Source organism: Chiloscyllium punctatum, chromosome 49 (assembly GCF_047496795.1).
Source record: "Chiloscyllium punctatum isolate Juve2018m chromosome 49, sChiPun1.3, whole genome shotgun sequence".
In the NCBI taxonomy this organism is placed as follows: Eukaryota; Metazoa; Chordata; class Chondrichthyes; order Orectolobiformes; family Hemiscylliidae; genus Chiloscyllium; species Chiloscyllium punctatum.
Genome location: NC_092787.1, coordinates 16,329,440 through 16,353,260, shown reverse-complemented (window position 1 = coordinate 16,353,260; position 23,821 = coordinate 16,329,440). Strand labels below are relative to the sequence as shown.

Below are 23,821 nucleotides of genomic sequence, written 5' to 3'. Positions count from 1 at the left end.
TCTTCCATGCAACTGCCACAGTTCTTTACTGTGACATGACAGGATCTTGTGCGTATGCATAGAAAATCTTATCATTCTACTCTCTAAAACTCAAAATGTGAATGCCTGTGTAACAGAATAGTCAAACAACTTTTGATTTGCACAAAAATTCAACATTTTAAGCCACAAATTTATGTGAAAGGAACTCATCTTCCATAGCTCATTTTGCTGCTTATCTGGTCTGAATCAGTTACTTTTGCAGAGTGATCTATTATAGGTTAAGCTGTAATTAGAACTGCAGATTTATTTTTCTCTGAAAAAGAGTTCTGGGGAATTCAGGACCCAGCCAGTTTTTAATTCTAAACTTAGATATGGGAGACCAGCGGTAGCACACTACTGCACAAATCTCACCATAACAAGTTGAATTGGTGAGACAGCAACAGCAAAGTGCTGGATAAGTTAATTACTCCCCATTCAGGGAAGGAAATCTACCAATCTTTTCCAGACTAGAGAAACCCAGCAGGTCTGGCAGCTTCTGTGGAGAGAGAACAGAGTTAATACTTTGCTTCTGAAATGACATGTCTTGAAAACGTCTTCATGTGAATCTAATTTTCACATGATTTATGATTAATGTCTAAGGATAGTGTTATAAACCTGACAGAAGGGGTATGCTGGAATCTAGGCTCACTACCCCAGAAGTTGTATCAAAAGTGTAAATGTCTTATTGAAAGTGAATCAGTATTCTGGCATGTTGAACACAGCTTGAAGGAAGCAGCGAGGGTGACAAGGGTGCAAAATGTACTCTGAGTGGGGAACTTCAGTATCAATCATCAAACATGGCTCAGTAGCACTCCCTGACTTATCACAATGTTCAAAACTTGAGCTCCAACACATCAACTTGGAGATGAAGTTTTTCAAACTAGACACCTGTTGTCAATGTGGCTATTATGGATTACACAGATATTCTCCAGGTCCTGCATGTTACAGCTGTTACACATCACTTGCCCTGCCATCTTGATTTTGTTTGTATTTAACTACCAGGATTTTAAGTTTAGAATATCACTCAATGATTATTTGTAAATATCTTATGAAGTTTGCTTCATAACCAGTCGTGCAATCAATTTAGTATGATACTTAAATAAAAGCAAATTACTGCGGATGTTGAAAATATGAAATAAAAAAAAGAGTGATGGTGAAACTCAGCAGGTCTGGATCAAAGGAGAGAGAAAAATAGATAACGTTTCGAGTCTGATATGTGACTTTATTACTGAAGAAACGTGGTAAGGAAAAGCCAGAGAACTATAGACAGTGAGCCTGACGTCAATGGTGGGTAAGTTGGAGAGGATTCGGAGGAACAGGATTTAAATGTATTTGAAAAGACAAGGACTGATTATGGATATTCAACACGGCTTTGTGCACAGGAAATTCTGTCTCACTAAACTGATTGTGTTTTTTTGAAGAAGTGTCGAAGAAGACCGATGGAGGCAGAGCATTGGACGTTATCTATACAGACTTCAGCAATGCAGTCGACAAGGTTCTGCACGATAGACTGGTTGGCAAGGTTAGATCACATGGAATACAGAGAGACCTAGCCATTTGGATACAAAATTGGTTCGAAGATAGGAGACAGAGGGTGGTGGTGCAGGGATGCTTTTTGGATTGGAGGCCTGTAATCAGCGGTGTGCTGCAAAGATTGTGTTGGATCCACTGCTTTTTGTCATTTACATAAATGATTTGGATTTGAATATAGGAAGTATGGTTAGCCAGTTTGCAGATGACACCGAAATTGGTAGTGTAGTGGACAGCGAAGAAGATTACCTCAGAGTATGACGGGACTTTGAGCAGATGAAGCTCAATTTAGATAAATGAGAGGTGCTGTATTTTGAGAAGGCAAATCAGGTTCTTATAGACTTAATGGTAGGACCCTGGGTTGTGTTGCCGAACAAAGTGACCTTGGGGTGCAGGTGCATAGTTCTTTGAAAATGGAGTTGGAGGTAGATAGGATAGTGAAGGCAGCGTTTGATATGTTTGTCTTTATTGGTCAATGCATTTCGAGTACAGGAGTTGGGAGGTCATGCTGTGGCTGTACAGGATGTTGGTTTGGCCAGTTTTGGAATACTATATGCAATACTGGTTTCCCTGCTAATAGGAAAGATGTTGTGAAACTACTTGAAAGGGTTCAGACAAGATTTGCAAGGATGTTGCCCAAGTTGGATGGTTTGAGCTTGAGGGAGAGGCTGAATAGGCTGGGGCTATTTTTCTAGGGAGTGTTGGGAGGCTGAAGGGTGACATTATTGAGGTTTCTAAAATCATGAGGGGCATTGAGAGGGTGAATAGCCAAGGCCTTTTGCCCAGGATGGGGGAGTCCAAAATGAGAGCGCATAGATTTAAGCCGAGATGGGAAAGATTTAAAAGGGACCTAAGGGGCAACTTTTTCCTGCAGAGGGTGGTGATTGTATGGGACAAGCTGCCAGAGGTGGCGGTAGAGGCTGGCACAATAACAACATTTAAAAGGCACTTGGATGGGTACATGAATAGGTAGGGTTTAGAGGAATTGGGTGAAATGCTGGCTAATGGACGAGATCAGTTTAGATATCTGATTGACATGGACGAGTTGGACTGAAGCATCTATTTCTGTGCTGTACATCTCTATGACTCTACTCTATGATTATGATTCTGCATAATGGATATTCCATTTCCATGTAATAAATTATTCCATACATAATACTGGTGTCTCCCCATGTTGACTTAAACAACTGTTCCAGGTTAGAGGGAGAGATTAAAGACTTACAAATGAACTACCTATATAATCATGTAACACTTCCACTCTTCCACTCTCAGGTCTTGCTGCATCTGGCTCCCTCTCAGGCAACTCATTTGTAAAAGGACATTAAACTTTGACTACACCAAATTCCCTCACTTACCAAATTCCCAGATTTAAGCACTCCACTGCATAGCATTCAGACTCTAGCTGCAGTTTTGTCTGAATAAATGTATGCTCTGTTGCTATTCTGTCATCTGTTCATATTCTTTTTTTGACCCTCATATCCTTGTTTCCCATTTGATCAGTATTTTTATTTCTTTCCCTTTGTCATTGTTTTTCTTAGTTGCAGATTGCCATTTTTTTCTCCTTCACTCTAACTATCAATTGCTCTGAATCCACATTTCCTCTTTAACAAAGTAGGTGTCAGAGTACACTTTAGTGAAATGTACTGCATGACAATTTTTTTGTGAAAGGTTAATGAAAACATCATGGATTAAAATGGTGGGGAGGAGGGGGTAATAGTGATAGCACTGATCATTCCATTGCCATTCTCTCCTGGCAACCCGCCAGGCACCAATCTCCAAGATATTTGAACTGAATCACAGCAGGAAGCCATCATCCAAGTGCCTGTGCCAGGCTGAAGCCACACTTGTCTTATTGAATCAGTGAATGAGCAATCACAGAGCTGAGAAATTGCAAGGCTGGCTGTGGAGCTTCTGTGAGCAGTTCACTAACAGACCATGACGTACGCAATACAGCAAAAAAGGTAGCGTGGAGGTAGAGAAGACAGTGCAAAACAAACCTACACTACAACAATTTTCAAATTTATACTGAATATATTGAAAATTCAAATCTATCACAGTTATACATTAGAATTCTTCCCAAAAAGGAACAAACAATAGTAAAAAAAGTGCACAATTTCTCAAATGCCACGCAAAAATGATTTTAGTGTAATTTTGATTAAATTGTTAATTAAAAATGTTCATAAGCTATCCTGACCAGCAATAAGTGCAGCCTGAGGCAAAAAGCCAATGGCACTGACAGAAGCAGGACAGCAGGTGGTCTATTCTATTGACCTGCTCATCCTTCTTCCTGATTGGAGGAAATATGAATGCAAGGCAGGAGTCCAGATTATTCAGTAACCGACTCTGATTTATGTGTTCCACTGCAATAAAACTCTCACCTGAGCAGGAAATGCATATGTACATTTAAATCTGTGTAAAATGTAAATTTCCACATAAAACCATCAACTCCAGGTTATTTAACATATCAATTCAAGGGTCTGCAAACCGTGCAGATCCAGGCTACCCAAAGAACTGCATCCCTACAACGAATGCTTGAAGTGCCTATCTGCTAACCAGCATTTCTTGATTTCTGTTGTATTCTATTCAGTATTTGTGGTGGTGCGCTTTATTGACTTTACTCTTTACCTATTTTTTTTAAATACTGAAGGAAGACACTTTTACCAGTTTTCTAACATTCCCCCACATTATTTACTTATTGAAGTACACACTGGTGCACTTTTACACAAATCCATGTACAACTTTCCACATACATTGCTTCTCCAAGCTGGAGTTGTGATCTATATATGTGTGTTCCTTAAGTGAACAGAAAGTGGAACAGGCAACCTTTCTGCAAGAGTGAAAGGTTTTATAACATATCATTTACAAAGTTTGGTCAGTAATTCAACGTTGTTGCTATACTAATCATTCAAATCACTGAAACTGTGCTTTTTATTCCCTCCACCTCAGTAAATCAACTTAAAACAGTTCTATGTTTATGAATTCAGAGCAAGTTAACTCGAGACAACTAAACACACCACTCCCTATAAATACCAAGTTATCGTGCCCACGAGTCCGTTTTATACAATGGTCTTAATCCACAGAAATTCTATTTCAACCTTTCAACAGATTTTGGCACTTCTCATTAAAAATTTGAAAGAATCTAATGGAATTTTGCACCTAAATTGCAGATACCCGGAAATTAAACAGGGAACAACATTTCAAAGCATAGTTTCATGTAATTTTAGATCAGCCATTTAAGCTTTACTGATAGTAGCAAAGTAATTAATGATAAACTTATAAAATATGTTAACAGAATAGGTGGTTTGGATATTTTTATTCAGTTTTCAGCAGGTATTATCCACACTAAACTGAGGAAAAGGAAAAAACCGGAAGCTACGAATAAAAGGACTTGCTGCTATATCAGAGATTTCATAGTCAGAAGATAAACAGCACTAGGTTATAGTCTAACAGGTTTATTTGAAATCACAAGCTTTCAGAGCGCTGCTCCTTCACCCGACGAAGGAGCAGTGCACCGATAGGTTGTGATTTCAAATAAACCTGTAGGACTATAACCTGATGTCGTGTGACTTCTGACTTTGTCCACTCCAGTCCAACACTAACACCTTCAAATCAGAGATTTCATGACAACAGGGTACCCCAAATTACTTGACAGCAAAGTTAATACTTTTGAACTGTTTTCATGGTGGTAATGTGGTAATGTGGCACATAGCAAGCTCTCCCAAATGACCATATAATCTGATTTTATGTTATTTGGTTTGGGGGGTTTAATAATGGTCAGAACACCAAGGATAATGCCCCAGCTCTTAGAAATCATGCCACGGGGTCTTTTGCACCCACCTGTGAGTGCAGTTTAGTATCATCTAAAATAGTATTTCTGGCTCCCTAGAGTGCCAGCCTTGATTCTAGTGTTCAAATCCTAGTGAGTCAAGAACTCAACTATTTCCTGACTGAAGCAAAAGCACTATTTAACTGAATCATAGCAGACTCTGTAAAGTGTGTAAAATGATAAAGATAAAATTATCAAATAAGTGTTATTTTTAATATTTATTCTATATATGCTATGTAATTCTATGTTGTTCTTTATGAATAAAATACAATTGAAAAAATCCATGGTTATCAGTATCAAAGATATCACAAAATTTTTGTCATGTGACTCTTGACCTGGGGAAAATAAAAGTCTATGTTCAAAACATTAGTCACCAGTTCAGACACATAACAGAAAGCATGGTGAATTACAACAGTGTGGAACAAAAGTAATTGGCCATATCTATACCCAGAGTAAGTAGCTTGTCCCAGAGTATTACTACAAGAAGTCATTGAACAGAAACCAGGAATCTTCCCTGAAGTATACAGCCAGGGGCACCTTGGGTGTTCATAAATGTCATTTCAAAATGTGAAATGTGAAAGCAGGAGATCTGGCTGTTATTGGTGAAACCAAGAGGACTAATGGGGAAAAATACTTTAAAAGCAAAGAGTCTTTACTTTCAAAACACAATGAAGCCTAATTAGGTCAAGATATTAGACAAGTCCACAACATTTATAAGTAATGTGTACAAGATGGAATAGGAATTTTCAACAAAAGGAAAATCTTAAGAAATCCTTCTTCCCAAGGTAAAACAGATCACTTAACTTTTCCCATTGCAAGAAGATAGATTATCCTCAGATTTGATCTTCACTTTAATAAAAGTTACAAAATGGAGCTTAAGCAGTTTAGAGTACATTGTAAACATGGACAAGTTAGGCAGCAAGCCCATGACAGCTGAGCTTATGATCAGAGCTGGGAACCATACAGTACTGACTCAGTAAATGAATGAACGGACAGTGAAAGCTGATGAATTGCACCAATGATCCATAAAGGCAGTTTACAGCATGGTGCAACACACGCCGTCAAAATAAATTGCTGTCCAGTATTATAAACAGAGCATTATGGAGACAGCTCTGACAATTTAATTTAAGATTTGGGCCAAAAACCCAGTATGCAGTTTTTTTTGCCTAGCACGGAGGATGATATGAATGTATTTAAAGGATTTGCAGTTTGCAATACAAATGCTTCAGGTTAGAGGCTGACCAATATTAATATAAGGTGCCTCAATAAGAAGGGGTTTATCAAGCCATGTTACAAAACAATTTAGGAGGATTGGTGCAATTGCCTTTCAATAAATACATTTGTTTTGTAGCATGATTTTATTGATCACCAAAGTACACGTTTGATACAAATTTACTGAAGCTGTGCTATTGTTAATCTAAATTTGGCAAAACTAGTAGTTTTGTTATTTCTCAATCCCATTCCACAGATAAATCTTTTTAATTCTAACTTTGTCTTTCAAAATAAGACAAGCTTTGGCAAACAGTGCAAAAGTATGCAACTCAATGGAGTTCAAGGGCACAAAGCAACATACACTATTTAAGGAACAATGGACAACTAAGTCAGAATAGTCATGTGAAATAGAACTAAACCTAACCTTGACTACCCTCCTTTAATTTGGTCCCATGTCTAACCTGGTTTCCACATCCACCTCAATTCTAAAGAAGAGTTACATCAGACATGAATCATTTGTTTCTTAATCTACAGGTAATGCGAGACTTTAATATCTCCATCACTTTCTGTTTTTATTTCAGATTTCCAGCATCCACTGTATTTTGCTTTTACTCTCACATTCTACTTTTCTTTTAGATTTGCATCAGACTCAGATACTGAATACAGGATGTATTTAAATAATTGCAATATAATTACAGACATACTTTGCAATTCTAAGATGGTCCATTATTTGTGGTTGTTGCTGTCATTATCAAATTGGAGAAGTTTCAATTCTTTCCTAGCTTTAATTTTTTGAGTAAATAACTAATTGCTGGGTATTATGTTATAAACTTTACAGATAACATTGGCATTCCTACATTAGAGAAACCGCACTCAAAGCTTAGGTGTCCCTAAAGTCAGTATTTGGCATGGACAATAATCTCAAAGTGAAAATAAAACTATTTTCTGTCACATTTACATTAAAAATTAACCAAAACACAAAAGCAATCTGTCTTGAAACTTCTTCCATTGTTGCAAATTAATGTTTAAAAATAGTACATTGTTTTTACATATAAAGATTCAGAGAACAACACTGCTGCCTCTCAGCACCAGCAACCCAGGTTTGATTTCACCCTCGGGTCACTGTCTGTGAGGAGTTTGAACATTCTTCCCATGTCTGAGTGGGTTTCCTCCAGGTTCTCCAGTTTTCTCCTACATCCAAAGATGTCCAAGTTCGGTTGATTGGCCATGCTAAATTGCCCAGAGTGTCCACTGATGTGTAGGCTAAGTGGATTAGCCATGGGAAATGCAGGGCTACACGATTAAGGGTGGTGTTGTGGGGAGATTGGATGCTCTTCAGAGTTTTGGTGTGGACTTGATGGACCAAATGGCCTGCTTCCACACTGCAGGGATTCTGAAACTAACTTCATTTCAACTGCTAAATTGAATCGACAGAGTGTACTATGCTATCCCTTTTGATTGGCTTCAGTCGGCAAAGATAGTTGATTTGAATAGTGATTTAATTATTCTAAGCTTCCAACTAAATCCTACCCTGCTTTAAGCTGTGATACAGCAGAATCAATCAATCAATCAATCAATCAATCAATCTCTTCAATACTAACCACAAGACTGCCAAAAGGTCAACAATTAAAACTTGCAAAGTAACTATAACAGAAATAAAAACAGCAGTACGACTTCAGAAAACAGTATTTATTCTTTATTCTTTAACATGGCTGACCTGATTTGGTGAGATGCAAGCACATTTGCATATTCTGCTTCGGATGGAGTGAGGAAAAGAAGACTGTTTCCACAGGACCCAATTCGGGCTGTCCGTCCCACTCTGTGAACATATTCAGCAAGCAAGCTCGGAGCACTATACTGAAATATGGAAAATAGGAGAAAATAGCTTCTAATAAACTTGTTCTGTTCATCCCAACAAGATTACTAAATGAGGTTAAAGTTTTCTCTTTTTCTGAATAATGCGAGAAAATTCTAAAGGCCTTTTCACTCTTCCTAGGTAGAAAATTGGGTACTGCCATTATAATGACAGGGTGTGTGAAACTGGTGTGGTCACATTTCACCGTGGAAAGGAACCTAACTGAAACCAGCAGGTTCCTACAGACAGTGACAACCCCCTAAATGTGGACTCTCCATAGAATTAAGGAACTAATTCGAAGGAAAAAAACTAAAGTCAATCGTAACAATGCACCTCAAATATTTAATTAGTCTAATGACACCACAAGCCTTCCTGAACCATGAAAAAGTTAATCTATACACCTGCAGAACAGCATTTGTGTTTGCATGCGTGTGTGTATTGGCTCAAGAATGGAGAGGCATTCTGCTGTTCTGGAGCAATAGGAGAAGATAATAGCAAGTTTTGAGAAGATTTGTAGCTCAGGTTGAGGTTCTGGATGTAGGTTTGCTCGCTGAGCTGGAAGGTTCATGAAAACGAACCTTCCAGTTCAGCGAGCTATCCTACATGTAGAGAAGATGATTGTTAAAAAGGCAAGAGATAAAGAGTAGGCCATTTAGCATCTCAACCCTGTTCCTTTGTTCAATTAGATTATGGTTGATTTACACTTCTTCCAAGTTCATTTACTCACCTTTGCTGCATATCTCTCTAACAAGCTGATCTAACAAAAGATCCTTTCTGCTCGGTCTTGAAAATATCAATTGATGCAGTGAATCCCTAAATAAGAGCAGGTTACAAAAGTTTTTTACCCCAGTAAAAGGAAAAGCTGAATCCTATTAAACAGCAAAAGCCAAACCAGTAGAGAAAGAATCTGGAGTGTGCTGGGACTTGAACTATCAATTTAATAATTTTTCATCTGTTCTATGATCTGACCTTAAATATTGGACAAGTCCACAGTACTTATAAGTGATGGGTACCAAAGGAAGAAGTCATTTGGCGCACTTGACTTTTGCCATGTCTCTGAAAGAACAATTAGTCTTACAACTCCATCTTTCCCATAATCCTGCAGTTTTCTTTTTCAAGTATATATCCAATTCAAACCCACATGTACAACTTTTCCATGCCACTAAATATGCAAGTAGTTACAATCTTGCACTCAAATAGGTAATTATGCCTAAGCACCCAATGTCCACTGTAGTCCTATAGTCAAGGGGGAATCTAGTAGTTAACCAGATAAGCTGAAAAATCAACAAACATCTGAGCTGAAACAATTTCTGTCCCTAAAGGAAGCAAGTACTGATTCATTATGAAATTGCAGAGTTTGGAGATAATAATATTACAGACGAATGGGTAACAAGGTGGAGTGATTAAGGGGTCAACTGGAAAGAGGTGTAACAGGTGAACTTTTCCTCTTATATGACATTAATCCATTGTGTGCATGGTTGAATTCATGGGGGTGGAAGCATGGATTGGTGGTGGTGGTGGTGGTGGTGGTGGGCGAGTTTCTAATAACCTTGTGTTTGTCATCTCTTTGTGAGCAATGCTTCTTCATTTAAGTCTGACACTAACAAGTCATTTAACTGATTTTCCCAAGAACCTTAGTAATTCAAAAACAAGGTCAGAATAGTCTGTATTAAAAACAAATTAAATTAGTTTGGTTTTAAGAAACTGTAAGAAACAAATTTCAGTCGTGATCTGCATCAATTGTTTTAAGTATGAAGCTTAGAGGACAGAGCTCTTCAGGTGATTGAATGTAGTGGTCATCACAGCATATGTGCAGTAACCAACTAAATGGGAGCCATTGCCACTCTGGTGAATATACTAAGATAACCTCACATATTCTAGTACAACAAGTCTTGGACACCTCATCAGCTGTGTCGAAAGTATTGGAATTAAACTACTAAAACACTATGACCAGCTTCTTACTTCAAAGCACAATATACACTAAAACACAATACAGATATGCTGAACTAAGCAAACTAAGTAGTAGATATACTGTAGATGATGACTAGGTCCTATGTAGTATTGTTTCTAAGCAATAAATGGCTAACCATGCAACAGTCTGGAATGTATCATGTAGTTTAATAAACAGACCATGCAAAATCATTTTCTTTAAGATGTTCTTAAAGTTCTTTGAGATGGTGGCCAAACAGATGGATGAGGGTAAAGCAGTTGATGTGGCCTATATGGATTTCAGTAAGGCGTTTGATAAGCTTCCCCACGTTAGGCTATTGCACAAAATACAGAGACATGGGATTAAGGGCGACTTAGTGGTTTGGATCAGATGTTGGCTAGCTGAAAGAAGACCATGGGTGATAGGGTTGTTAAGAAGGCATAGGGTGTGTTAGCTTTTATTGGGAGAGGGATTCAGTTTAGGAGCCACAAAATCATGCTGCAGCTGTGCAAATCTCTGGTGCGACTGCACTTGGAGAATTGTGTTCAGTTCTAGTCACCACATTATAGGAAGAATGTGGAAGCTTTGGAGAGGGTTCAGAGGAAATTTACTAGGATGTTGTCTTGTATGGAGGGGAAGGTCTTATGAGAAAAGGGTGAGGGACTTGAGGCTGTTGTCGTTAGACAAAAGGATGAGAGGTGACTTAATTGAGACATACAAGATAATCAGAGGGTTAGATAGGGTGGACAGTGAGAGCCTTTTTCCTCAGATGGCGATGGTTAACATGAGGGGACATAGCTTTAAATTGAGGGGTGATAGATATAGGACAGACGTCAGAGGTAGTTTCTTTACTCAGAGTAGTTGGAGCATGGAACACACTGCCTGCAATAGTAGTAGACTCACCAACTTTAAGGGCATTTAAATAGCCATTGGATAAACATATGGATGAAAATGGAATAGTGTAAGATAGAGGGGCGTCAGATTGGTTCTACAGGTCGGTGCAACATTGAGGGCTAAAGGGCCTGTACTGCGCTGTAATGATCTATGTTAAGATGTACATGTGTAATCATGCTGCAATCTTGCATGTACTGCAGAGTCAATTATAAACTGTTTACGATGCAGAAAAGAAGTTAGAGAGAACATTGGTCCAGGTTAAATCTATAACTACATTCTACTTTTGAAGTGCAGGTACAGTACTGATGAGAGGTCCACCACTAAGAAAAACATAAGATTTATTATGAAATTACAAATTTGAACATCTAAGTTTGCAAGGCTGCTTATGCAACCATTAAATAAAAACATGTTTGTCACTGACAGAAAAATGCAGACACATGCCAAGGTTGTAGGATTGCCATTCATCTCCATGGAAACAGGAGACAGCAATGTCACAGTTACAACTGTGGCTGAAGCCAGTGAAACAGACCCAAAATAGCCCACGCATCTTACACCTCGGACAGGTTTCGACATCCTGGCCAAGTTGTCAAGCTGTTGTAGTTATAAGTGCTTATTTGTGAAAGCAAATAATTACTCCCTAAAGGTCACCTTCAGAAGATAGAAATCCTGAGCATGTAAAGTTCCTGTTCCTCCACCCACGGGGGTACCCTGTAAGGAGTATTCTACTCAGTCCCCTGGATTGCAATTACAGCACAATTCCACTGTTCAATTCTTGGAAAATATTTAAACCAGCGTGTACATTATGATACAATCTCACTTAGATGACAGGGAGGTGAAGGTTCTAACTTTCTTGGGAAATACAGTTCTGGACTTCATTACCGCTCCCACTATGACACTTAATGTTGGAATCCTCACCATTCAACTCATTGGGAAGGCACAAGCTCAGTTTAATACCCAATTTGAAAAGTTAATACCTCAAGGGATGCAGTCAAATAGTACTATCAATTTGTTTAAAGAGGCAGTAAACAAATTAAATTCAAAATCTTGTTGCTTAGATTCAGTTAATCCATACAAATCTGAACTCCCTTTAGAAGGCACCATAATGGTTCATTACTCTTAATGTGTTCAAAAGCATAGAAGGTTTACAGCACAGGCTATTCAAATCTGTGTGCGACTGGCAAGTTTTTGCTGGAGCAAACAAAAACCAATCCCACAGTCCTAAACTCTCCACTGTCCTCTTATAGAGCACATAGTATTTGTTACTTAGAATGCTATTGGTAGTACATCATTCTGTATTCCAACATACATTCAAAGAAATTTTTCCTAATATCTACCTTTACACTCAATTTTTAAATATCCTCTCGTCTTTGCCAGCGGAGGCTGAAAAATTGTCTCACTATCTCAATCCTTTCCTTGTGATCTTTTGACATTCTTCATCTTGGTGACCCACATTCTACTTCTACTGACAACTTCATTTTCTGTTCTAAAACCGGGCATCCAAAACTGCACACAACACTCTCAAACTTTGGCCTAGAAGAGCAATTTTGCAAATTTATCACAGCCTTTCGAATCATATGCCTATACTTAACTGTAAAACGATACCTCATTATAGTTTTATCTGCAGATGCATGTATAGTCATATGCATTGGAGGTGTTCCTGCTCATGCATGTCCTTCAGTATGCTTCCATTTAACTTATAGATCTAGTAACCTCCTTAAAAGGCTTTTCCTTCCAAGATGAAAGCTGACATTTCTCCAAATTAAACAGCAACTGTGACCTTACTGCACTTTCCACTCATCCTTACTAGTCCTTTACAACTCTCCTTGGTATTTGCCCAACTCCTAACTTCTGTGCTGTCAAATTTTGAATTGGTGTTAAAGTGATTCCTGGCTTATATAACTTCATACTCCTCTCCACTCCAGAAAGTCTTTCATCTCTTGGTTTCTTGCCATGAACAAATTTCTCATTCACTGGAATACCCTCTTGCAGCAATTAGCTGGGGCCTCAGTGTAATATCCAAAAGACACCACCAATGGCAATGCAGCACTCCTTCAATGTTACTCTAGATTGTCAGCACAGATTAAAATCTGACATCTTTGATTGAGAGCTTGCATTCACCACTGAATACTATTGTGCAGCTTCATTGTACCTTATAAGTGGTGTCACAGGTAGATAGGTTAGTGAAGGCGGCGTTTGGCATGCTTGTCTTTATTGGTCAGTGCTTGAGCATAGGAGTTGGTAGGTCATGTTGCAGCTGCACAAGAGGACATAGAATACTCCAAAGTGGCCTAATCAATGTAATTCTGATCTCGCTCCTACAGAAAGGATGTTGTGAAACTTGAAAGGGTTCAGAAAAGATTTAAAGCATATTGCCAGGGTTGGAGGATTTGAGCTATAGAGAGAAGCTGAAGGGGCTGAGATTATTTTCTTTGGAATGTCTGAGACTGACAGGTGATCTTATAGATTTATAAAATCATGAGGGGCATGGATAGAGTAAGTAGGCAAGGTCTTTTCCTAGTGTGAGGGAGTCAAAAACTAGAGAGCATAGGTTTAAGGTGAGAGGGAAAAGATATAAAATGGACCTACGGTACAACTTTTTCATGCAGAGGGTGGTATGTGTATGGAATAACTGCCAGAGGAAGCAGAGGAGGGTGGTACAATTACAACATTTAAAAGGCATCTAATTGGGTATATGGATAGGAAGGGTTTACAAGGATATGGGCCAAATGCTGGCAAATGGGACTAGATTAATTTAGGATATCTGATCAGCATAGAGGAATTGGACCAAAGTGTCTGTTTCCGAGCTGTATATCTTTATGACTCTATAAGTGAGCCAAGCTGACACCAGCTGAAGCTATTACCAAAGTGCCACTGGCAAAGGCCTTTGAATGAACAGTGAAATGGTAAAGTATAAAAGGCTAGTATTCACCTCATAGGCTTTATTTGAATGTTGAAATCATTTCACTGGAATGGAAAAAGAAACTTGGCAGACTGGGAAGAACCTCTTTACAATCAAAACACAAAGTTTTAATTGTGCTACTTAAAAAATTAAAATACAACATGTTTGTTATCTGAGAAACAAATAAATGACCATTACTGTAATTGACAGAGTAAATCAAGGATTATTTAAAAAACATACACAGAACTTATGAATCATTTCTGGTACACTAAGGAAGCCTGCTTGCTATTTAAGATTCTTACCTGAACAATCCACGTGACTTCTGGCAAATCCAGCCCACGTGCTGCTACGTCCTTTCAGAGAAAAAAAGACAGACAGAATAGAAGATTACATGGTGCTGAGACAAGACCCCAGCATGCCACTTGGTGGGCTACATGATGCCTGAAAGTACAGATGGACCGCAGGGCAATCGGTGCCAGCTTGTCAGTTGGATTCAAATGACTCATTTATTTGGTGCAGAAGCTTGCAAAGTGAGCAAGCTAACAGAGATAGGGAACCTAACGATTCACTAGGTGGGGCCACCATTTTGCCACTGTCATCCCAACATCCTGCCAAAAGTCATTATTGCCTTTTGCAGAAAGTCAGCAGCAGGGTAGTGGCCCCCGTTGTCCAGGCGACAGATTGTACTATGCTATCAGTGAAGGAATAAGAGGGAGTTAAAGCTGTCAGAAGCGCCTACAACTGCTTGAAACCAGAGGAAATTGGCATCTTAAGTTAGCTCTTCAGTGCAAGGTGCACACAATTCATATGAATGACCTTTTCTAAAACTGTACCATTACCAAAAGAACAAGGTCCAAATGAACAATTAGAGAGACAATATTATATGTAATTAAAAATATGTGCAACATTTTAATGTGAGCAGGCTTGACTGAAGCAAATCAACACTGCAATTCTAGGAATAAATCCAAAATGAACTGAAGCTTTTTAACCTCAAGCTGAGAAAATTTACATCAAAAGAAATTACAAAAATGGAGAATCTACATAGAGGCTTACACAACAATTAAGGCATCATTAAATCTTATTTGTAAATGTGAAGTAGATTGAAACTTAACTGCTGCAAGCTCCATTAAATTTGCGTTTTACAAAAACGATATAGCAAAGGCTGCTTAAACACCAACCAGTCACATGGGACTGAAAATTCAAATCTTTCCAAGAGAAAGGGAGAAAAGTCCTATCCCCCCCTACAAACAACTTGGTTAATTTTATTCCTATTCTTTGTAGACTCAGGCCCATATCACAACGCTTGCTTTAAAAAAGGTTTTTTTTTGGCATTATTCAAACTTTTCTTGGTGACGAGAATATAGTGCAAAGGGTGAAAGAAATGCATATAGTTCAAGAAGGGACAGTACCTTTGGGTTCAAGTTCACTGACAAGGTAATGGGGCGCGGGGAAAAAAAATGGAAGGGATGGGACATTTATCCCCTCATCTACATCTCACTGTAACACTAAGAGGATGCTTACAAAACTAAGATTGGTCAGTGTTTTCTTTGCCACTAATTTCTGACATAGCTACCATTTAATAGGTTAAAATAACTGTTTGGTTCAAAAATAATTAACCTTCTTGGTCTCTCTTTAAACAAAAGAGAACAAAACTGAAGCATGGCTTAACATACAACATGTTTGCACTACACTGGCAGTATTAGTCATGGCCCACCTGTAGGCTGCCAAATAAAAGCACAGGCGAGGGTCTGTAGTACTGGTGTGATGGTGGTGATAGTAGGGTAAAAGTGGGGTGGGGGGAGGGGGGAAAAGAGGGGAGGGGAAATCAATGTGTCTAAATTGTGAGAAAATGCTGAGAATGGGTGTGAGTTCAACTGTTATAGACAAAGATCTGCGTTGAAAGTATTCTCAGTGTGGACAAAAAAAAAGAGTTTTGAAGACACCGGCATGGACAATGGACTGCATGGCTATTCACAAGAAAATTTTCAGCATTTCAAAGTTTAGTATTTTAAACTGATTGCTGTTTTGGAAAGAAAGGGACAGTCTGGCACGAACTAGCATTGAGTGCTGTCAGGGGTTAATCGAGGTGACATGCACCAAGCTGGGTTAAGCTCACGCTGAAAGTTTACTTGGGTCATCTGTTCTGGTCACAATGTTATTCGATGGTTATAATTTAATGGTCCTTGCTGGTACAGCCCAGCTCAAAACTCACCACATGGCGAACTGTGGGCATGTCGAAATGTGTGCACCCACATTCTAACATGCAATGGCATACCACAATAACTGGTTCCACGTGTAATTCAATAGCTCATTTCAAGGGCACGAAATAATACAAAAATTAATTTACAAAGAAAAGCAAAGATTGTAAAACTTCAGGTTGTGAAAGTGACCAAACATACAACTCTCAGGACTTCTGTTTTAGGCATTTCAACATTCTTCAGTATTTTTGTAGCTCAATGACAAAAGTTAACACTTTTGTAATACTCTTAAGTGTGAAGAGTCACAGAGGACCAAAGGGCTGGTCTCTCATCAGAGAGGCAACTGGTGATGGTTTAACCTGAGAGTTATCATGCATCAGGCGAGGGACAAGATTGAGAAGGTGGGACCTTGATGGTGACCTCAGTTGGTACAGGAATTGAACTCCAATTGTTGGCATTATTGGATTGCAAACCAATCATCCAGCCAACTATGTAGATGTGTCTGCATATACACTTATTTTAACATGATGTTGTTTTAGCTTTTGTATTTCATCTGGTGAAGGTAAACTATTCGTAGCTATATACAGTTAAAAATTGCAAGGTTTTGTTGTATAATTTTTTGTTGTCAATTAAATAAAATTATAACTATGACTGTATATGCAAAACCACAGGTCAATAACTATGTAAAAGAAAAGTAATTCAAAATTGTGTATGTTTATGCAGTTTTTAAAAAACCTTAAGTTCCCTCCACATTTTATGGCTTTGTATTGAGTCTTAACGGTGCAGGGATGATATTATATTACAGAATGCTGTGAATTCTTTTTTAAGCAATAGATTTTCATAGTAAAGAGATTCTACATCAATAAATATGCACCTGAAAAATTATACAAACAGAAAAAGCCTTGGAGTGAAACTTGAAATACACTAATCAGATTAAGCATGAAAAAACAAAATCAAAGCCTAGACATGAAATCCTGGTGTTTTTTGCTCAGTCTTGCTTCTTTAGTGACAGCTTGCCTTGAAAGAGCAATTCAGGAGTGCGTCATCACAAACAGAATGAGCTCGGAAGGGTTTATCAGCGCTAATTACTCCCGATAGCTGTAATTTACACATTTTCGGTGGGTGGAAATAGTCAAGATTCACACGTTTAGAAATCAGCATCTGCCACCTTTGGAGTGCAGAATGCCACCTTCTGCAGTCTGAGCAGCAGCAAGGAGAGCCAAAACAATCCAACACAAGGTTCCGATTAATACCTGACAGCATTAGCTTGGTCAGTTTTAGCTCTAAGTGGACAAGACACACCTGCCTTTTTATTAAACAAATAATTAGTTCAAAACGACCAGAAAGGAAGAACAGAGACAAATAAAGATACTGCTCATACAGTCTTACATTTATAGTGCATGACAATGCAATACTAAGTAGAAAAGACTTACAAACAAAACTCCAGGAATCCACTGAGCTTCTAACATGGTTATACTGTGTCGGGACATGCCAAGCAAAGGCTTGCAATCTTCCCATAAGGGGAAGTCACCAGGTTGCCATCAGGTGTCTTTGAGTAAGCAGATGAAGAGCACAGTTCATGTAGGCTTGGGAACATATCTGGAACACTTGGCTGCAGGTGGCAATGGCCTGGTGATGCCAGTGTGAGAGGGGGGGGATGAAGAATGGCGTGGAAGAGAGATTGTGTGTCCATATGTTTAAAAAAAACTTTTCAATTAAATATATGTTAGCTTTTTCTCTACATTCTGGCAGCTTAGCTTTAATGAATTTTAATTATTTTGCCAGTTATGGTCTCCTAACATTTAGAAAGAATTGCTGCACTATTATGATTTTATAGTGTGTTTTAGGGGATTTGAATTGTAAAACCCGTAATCAGGATACTTGCTTTGTTCAAAATCAGCAAAATCATTACCCATGAGAGAACCCACACCAATTTCTAACAACTAGCATCAAACTGATAACAATGAAATCATGACAGACAAGCATCAATTCTAATTAGTATTTTTACTACTTAGTTAGTAAACTAGAAGAGTTCTACCATGTGAAACCATTCTGCCAATTCACTGTCCAAGAGACGAAAGTGACAATTCTATGCTGGCATTCCCTGTTGATGCCAGTGTGGTCAAATCACATGGCATACTACTATAGAATAAATAACTTACCAGATTATGAAAATACTGACACTAATTTTCCAGTATATTCAACCATTGTGTTACTGATAAAATGCACTATGTTTTCTCGTGTCAATTGTAATAAATATTGCTTTGGATCTATCATAGCCCTTAAATTATGGAAATGAGTGAATTCCTAATTATAAATATACACTAAAACATCCTTTAAACCTTTAAGTGGTCTTTTACTACTAACAGTTCCAAACTGCAATCAACATTTATACTGCTAAAACCATTAGCTGAACTTGCATGAAACCTAAATTCAGAAAATTTCCAGAGGAACAAACTTAATGTTACTTTCATCATTGTTCTTGAAAATGAATCTAGTTTCTGAAGCTGTACAATTTTCAAATGATCAATTTCAGATATTGAAAAAAACCGTTAAGGCGGCTTTCCATTTGGGGAAAAAAAAATCTGCTTTTTCTCTTTTTAGGTGCCGATGGATCTACTGTGTAGTTCCAGCATTGTTATTACATATTTGCAACTTTTACTTTTTCCAATCCTTGTTAAACTGGTCAGCACAATGGCTCAGTTGTTAGCACTGTTGTCTCTCAGCGCCAGGAACCCAGGTTCAATCCCAGGTGACTGTCTATGTGGAGCCTGCACATTTCCCCCCGTGTCTGTTTGGGTTTCCTCCGGGTGCTCCAGTTTCATCCAAGTCCAAAGATGTGCAGGCTAGGTGGATTATCCATGGGAAATACGGGGTGAAGGGGATAAGGCGAGTTTGGGTGGGATGTTCTTCAAAGGGTCACTGTGCACTTGATGGGCCAAATAGCCTGCTTCCACACTGTAGGGATTCTATGATAAACTGTCCCAGCCAACATATTCATCTGTGCTTGTGCAAATTGCCCTCATTTGAACATCCTTATGGCCTCAGATAGTCAATCTTATGGCAAGATTACAAATAATGCTTTTTAATATATTCATACTCATTGAAATATTCAAGTTGTCTCGAGTTGCATCCTCAATAATGTAATCAAAAGATAATTTGAATGTAATCAAAGGTCATCAAATGTCATTTTGAAAGTTGTAATTAACACTTTGGAGATCAAAGAGTTAATTACATTTTTCAGCAAATGTGTCAGAGAAACAGAATATGTCTGGAAAGACTGCAAAAAAAGACAAAAAAAAAGAATCAAGAACCATCTGGCTAAGAGAAGCACAAGGAATAGAAAAACAAACAAGAGAAAAACTGGAAGACAGAGAAGAGTGATAACTGGAAAATATTCAGAGAACAACGTGCAAATTAATTGAAAGATAAAGAAATTATTCTGTATAAGACAGCAGAAAAATGATTTTCACTTCCCTAGACAAAAAACAAAACAAGAATTTCACCACTCTTTAAGGACTGGAAAGGGAGGATGCCAATCAACCGACCCCTGGCCAACATTCCCTCTATCCGCGCACGCACACAGCTGCTCTGACACTCCATGTACAACAATCATCGTGCCGACACGGTTTGCAGCATTGACTTCTAGTTCCAAAAACTACTGCCACGCATGGACCTTAGAGGTCCACGCAGAAGACAACAACTTGTAAGGAATGCTGTTCCAATCTTGTTCTGGCATTCAGTTAGATCATGACTGATCTGTAAGTGAACTCCTTTTACCCATCTCAGTTTAATATCCCTTGGCTAGCAAACATCTATCATTCTGAGATTTAAAATTTATTAATAATCTAGCATCCATTTATTTTCGTGGGAGAGAATTCCACACTTTGTAAATTATTACCCTTTGCATGAAGATGTTTATCAGCATCCCTGCTGAATGGCTTGGCTCTCGTTTTAATGCAATGCTCTCTTGTTTTGGACTAGCCTTTAAGATTTGTACTTACTGTGCAGAGAAGGACACCCATTTTTGACTGTGAAAATTCCAGAAAAACCTGCTTCCGTGCCTGCAAAATAAAAGTAAAGAATAACAGTACCATCACCGGAGAGTGCAAAAACATACAGTGCATTCCTATACTTAACACTTATAGAACATAGAACAATACAGCACAGAACAGGCCCTTCGGCCCACGATGTTGTGCCGAACTTCTATCTTAGATTAAGCACCCATCCATGTACCTATCCATGTTATATTCAGATCTAACAGAGATGGAAGCTTAAAGATCAAACTTGTTTTCCAATAGAATATTACACTTTGAAATGAATCATTTTGAAAGAAGATGCATTTATTGTGAACACTAGCACCAATAGAGCAACCTGCATGCATTTGCAAGAACACAGTGTGGCAGCCAGCTAACGTCATTAGTTCCGTCTGTGATTTTAGCCTCTGGACAACCAGTTGGTTTTTGGGATGGGGAAACAGAAGGCTGGATTAGGGGAAACAGATGCAGCAGTAGCCCCTGATGAGGGCACTATCTCCGTGAAGAACCCCTGCCCAGCTAGCACCCTGGCTGGAGAGGACTAAGTGGTAGGGTGAACATGACAAAAGAGTGGGGGCTGAGGAGAGCTGCTTCACAGATGCTGCCATAGAGGGAAAACTCTGCTTCATATGCCCCGGCCTCGACCTCGCCCCCAGTCTCAGTGGCCTCCTCTTACCCAACCTACTGACTTCAGTGGCACATGCAGACATTTCCTGCAGTCTGTCATGGCCAGCGCCTACAAAGGCATGGCCATTCTGGTGTTATAATCACTCCACTGGGTTCAAGCTCACTCGAATTACTAGTACAAATCATAAGTTATGAGAGCATGAATTATATCTCAATTTCAATTAAGTAATGAACACTTCTATCTGATTAATGGCATAAGAACATAATAAACAAGTATAAAATGATCTAGAAAAAGAACAACGCAAATACTTGGAAATAACATGCACCACTTTTCTGGTAGTAGGGACAGAGTTAGAAGATTGGGCAACTTAAGTATCAGTAAGCAGCAAGTGACAACAATAACGACAGTAAGAAGAATCTTATTGTATCTGAAATGCAGCAGTGCATCCGCTCAGCAGTACCATATGGGGTATGCTATTTAGCTCCATTGACGCTCTAATTTGAAGACATAATGCACTAATTATACTCAGGGTAATAAACATTAAAATTCCTCCCCTGACGCCCATCCACTTAATCTTTGTTTTGCTAGATAACAGCTGGTCAGGGTGTGTGCGTCCTACATATCCAGCCTGCTCTGGCTCACAAAGTGTAATGGCTACAATGGGCATCAAAACTGTCAGTCTTGGTGTGTTTTCCTTAAACTAAATCTATTTTCTCCAAGTCCATACTGTATTCTCAATTAGAGGTAGAGTAAACGTATTCCAGTAATGCAGGTGTGGAACATTACCCAGCCAGTTTTTCCTTCCACTTTTACATTGATTATTTGGCAAAAATCACAGTCGATGGCTAGGATTTTAATTTGCATTTGCATTTTCTGGGTGGAAACATCAAGATTTTAAATGCAGGTTACTCAGAACATTGTATTTTAAAATACAATTTCCCCAGGGCAGCCACAGTCATAATCAACCACTGGAGTTTTCCCAAATGATAATTCTTTTATGGCAGCATTTACTTCAGTCCTTAGAGCACAATTGAAACAGAAATGTCTAGGTCACACCTACAAAGTGTTGAATATCACACAGTTTAGAGCCATATTATTAACCTCCTCACGTACACTACAGCAATTATGAAAACTTAAAAATAAAACTACTTTGCCTGGTGGGAGTGGATGGTTCCAGATCCTTTTCCTCCCACAAAGACTTTCTTCACCTGCTAGAGATAGAGCTCTACAATATACTAAGATATTCTCTCTAACAGCCAAGCCAAGAATCAGTGCATTTCATTGACTAGGGAGTTTCTGCAACCATTTAAGTGAGATCCAATGACTGTCTGGCGTCCTGCTAATGCACATCACATGCTGCACCATGGTGTTTCTTCCCTGCAGTTCCCCACACAGAGAATTTCTGATCTCACCCACGCAGTCTGGGTGATAAATAGTAGAATCAACCACGGTACTCCTGCACACCTCTTAGCAGCTGTTTCAAAAGTAGCACAGGTAGATGGTGTGGAAACTGACAGGGTTACAGAGCGGCATTGATAGTGAAAAATCAAAAGGCAGCAAAAGGAAAATCCTTTCTTAATGTCAAGTGTCAGTTCCTTCATGCTTCAATACCCAAATAAAAGTAAACTCACCTCCTGCTCCATGTTCCCATGCAAGCGCAGAAACTGCATTTTACAAGCGGAGAAAGATAAATGCTTTAGCTCCTTGCTGTCAGAATATGGAGTAAGGACATTTGTGAAAAGGGTGTAGTGAAATTCCACAGACTCACAACTAGAGAAAAATACGATCATTTTCTGAATCTTTTCCATCTGTGAAAAATAGAAAAAATATCAGACGTGACTGGATCGGAAGTAAAAATAGTTCCAATTAATCAATTATTGTGTGGAAAATTGCACAAGACCATGTATCAATTGATGGTTTTGGTTCTGAGAAGAAACAACAATGGAACTAAATCTTAGTTTTGTCTGGGTTAAACAGGATAAAATGAAGATTTTTCTTTTCAGTGTACATCCTCCAGCTGATTCCAAATTTTCAAACTGTCCTGACGGAATATGAACATATTAGTTTTAACCTCCGACATACTACCCCAATAATAGAATTTCCCATCGCACATCAATAGGATGTGGGCTGTGTTGTTAAAGCTATTATTTGTTGACCCTGAAATGACTTCAGGGGGCAGTTAAGGGTCAGTCATATTGCTGTGGTCTAATGTCACATGTAGACCAGCAGTTTAGAAAGGTAGTCATCTTTCACCTGCTGGAGTGAACCAGATCGTTTTTGAACAATGATAGTTTCATCATTCACCATTACCAAGACTTGGCTTTTATTCCAGATTTAGCAACTGAGTTGAAGTTGTACTGGAAAGATTTGAACCCATGCCTCCAAGACATTAGTTGTTCCTCTGGATTACTGGTCCAGTGACATTACCACTATACACCACTGTATCCCCCAACCACATCCTACATCACCACATTCAGGGCCATTTCTTACTTTGCATTTTTGGAGTATGAATGCTGAAAGTGTAACTAGTCGCAGTTTGCTGGGAACAATCACTATAAACTGTTGAAGTTGTTCTGGAATTGAAAAGCATTCCAAATCTTCCTTAATATTCTCCTGCTTGGCCGTCATTTGTTTTGTCGTAAATACAGGTTTGGACTGCCGTGGTTCAGTTATATATATATTGGCTGGTTCTTTCAAACTGATCCCAGCTAAACGATTCACCCCTGAAATAAAAAATATATTGCACTGAGCAATTATATTTCAAAGAAAAATGGGCACTTACAGTCAGAGAGTC

At 38.7% G+C, this 23,821-nt stretch overlaps 1 protein-coding gene across 1 annotated transcript in view; it reads right to left on the bottom strand.

Annotated features, from left to right (window-relative positions):
- ddx31 (DEAD (Asp-Glu-Ala-Asp) box polypeptide 31) overlaps positions 1–23,821 on the bottom strand; it is an 87,444-nt gene that overhangs the window by 40,600 nt on the left and 23,023 nt on the right. Inside the window, exons 12-16 of the mRNA XM_072566254.1 lie at positions 23,518–23,750; positions 22,659–22,835; positions 20,367–20,426; positions 14,467–14,517; positions 8,304–8,443 (exon numbers count right to left, since the gene is read on the bottom strand). Of these exons, the coding sequence (XP_072422355.1) occupies positions 8,304–8,443; positions 14,467–14,517; positions 20,367–20,426; positions 22,659–22,835; positions 23,518–23,750 (661 nt within the window). The remainder of the gene's footprint in view (positions 1–8,303; positions 8,444–14,466; positions 14,518–20,366; positions 20,427–22,658; positions 22,836–23,517; positions 23,751–23,821) is intronic.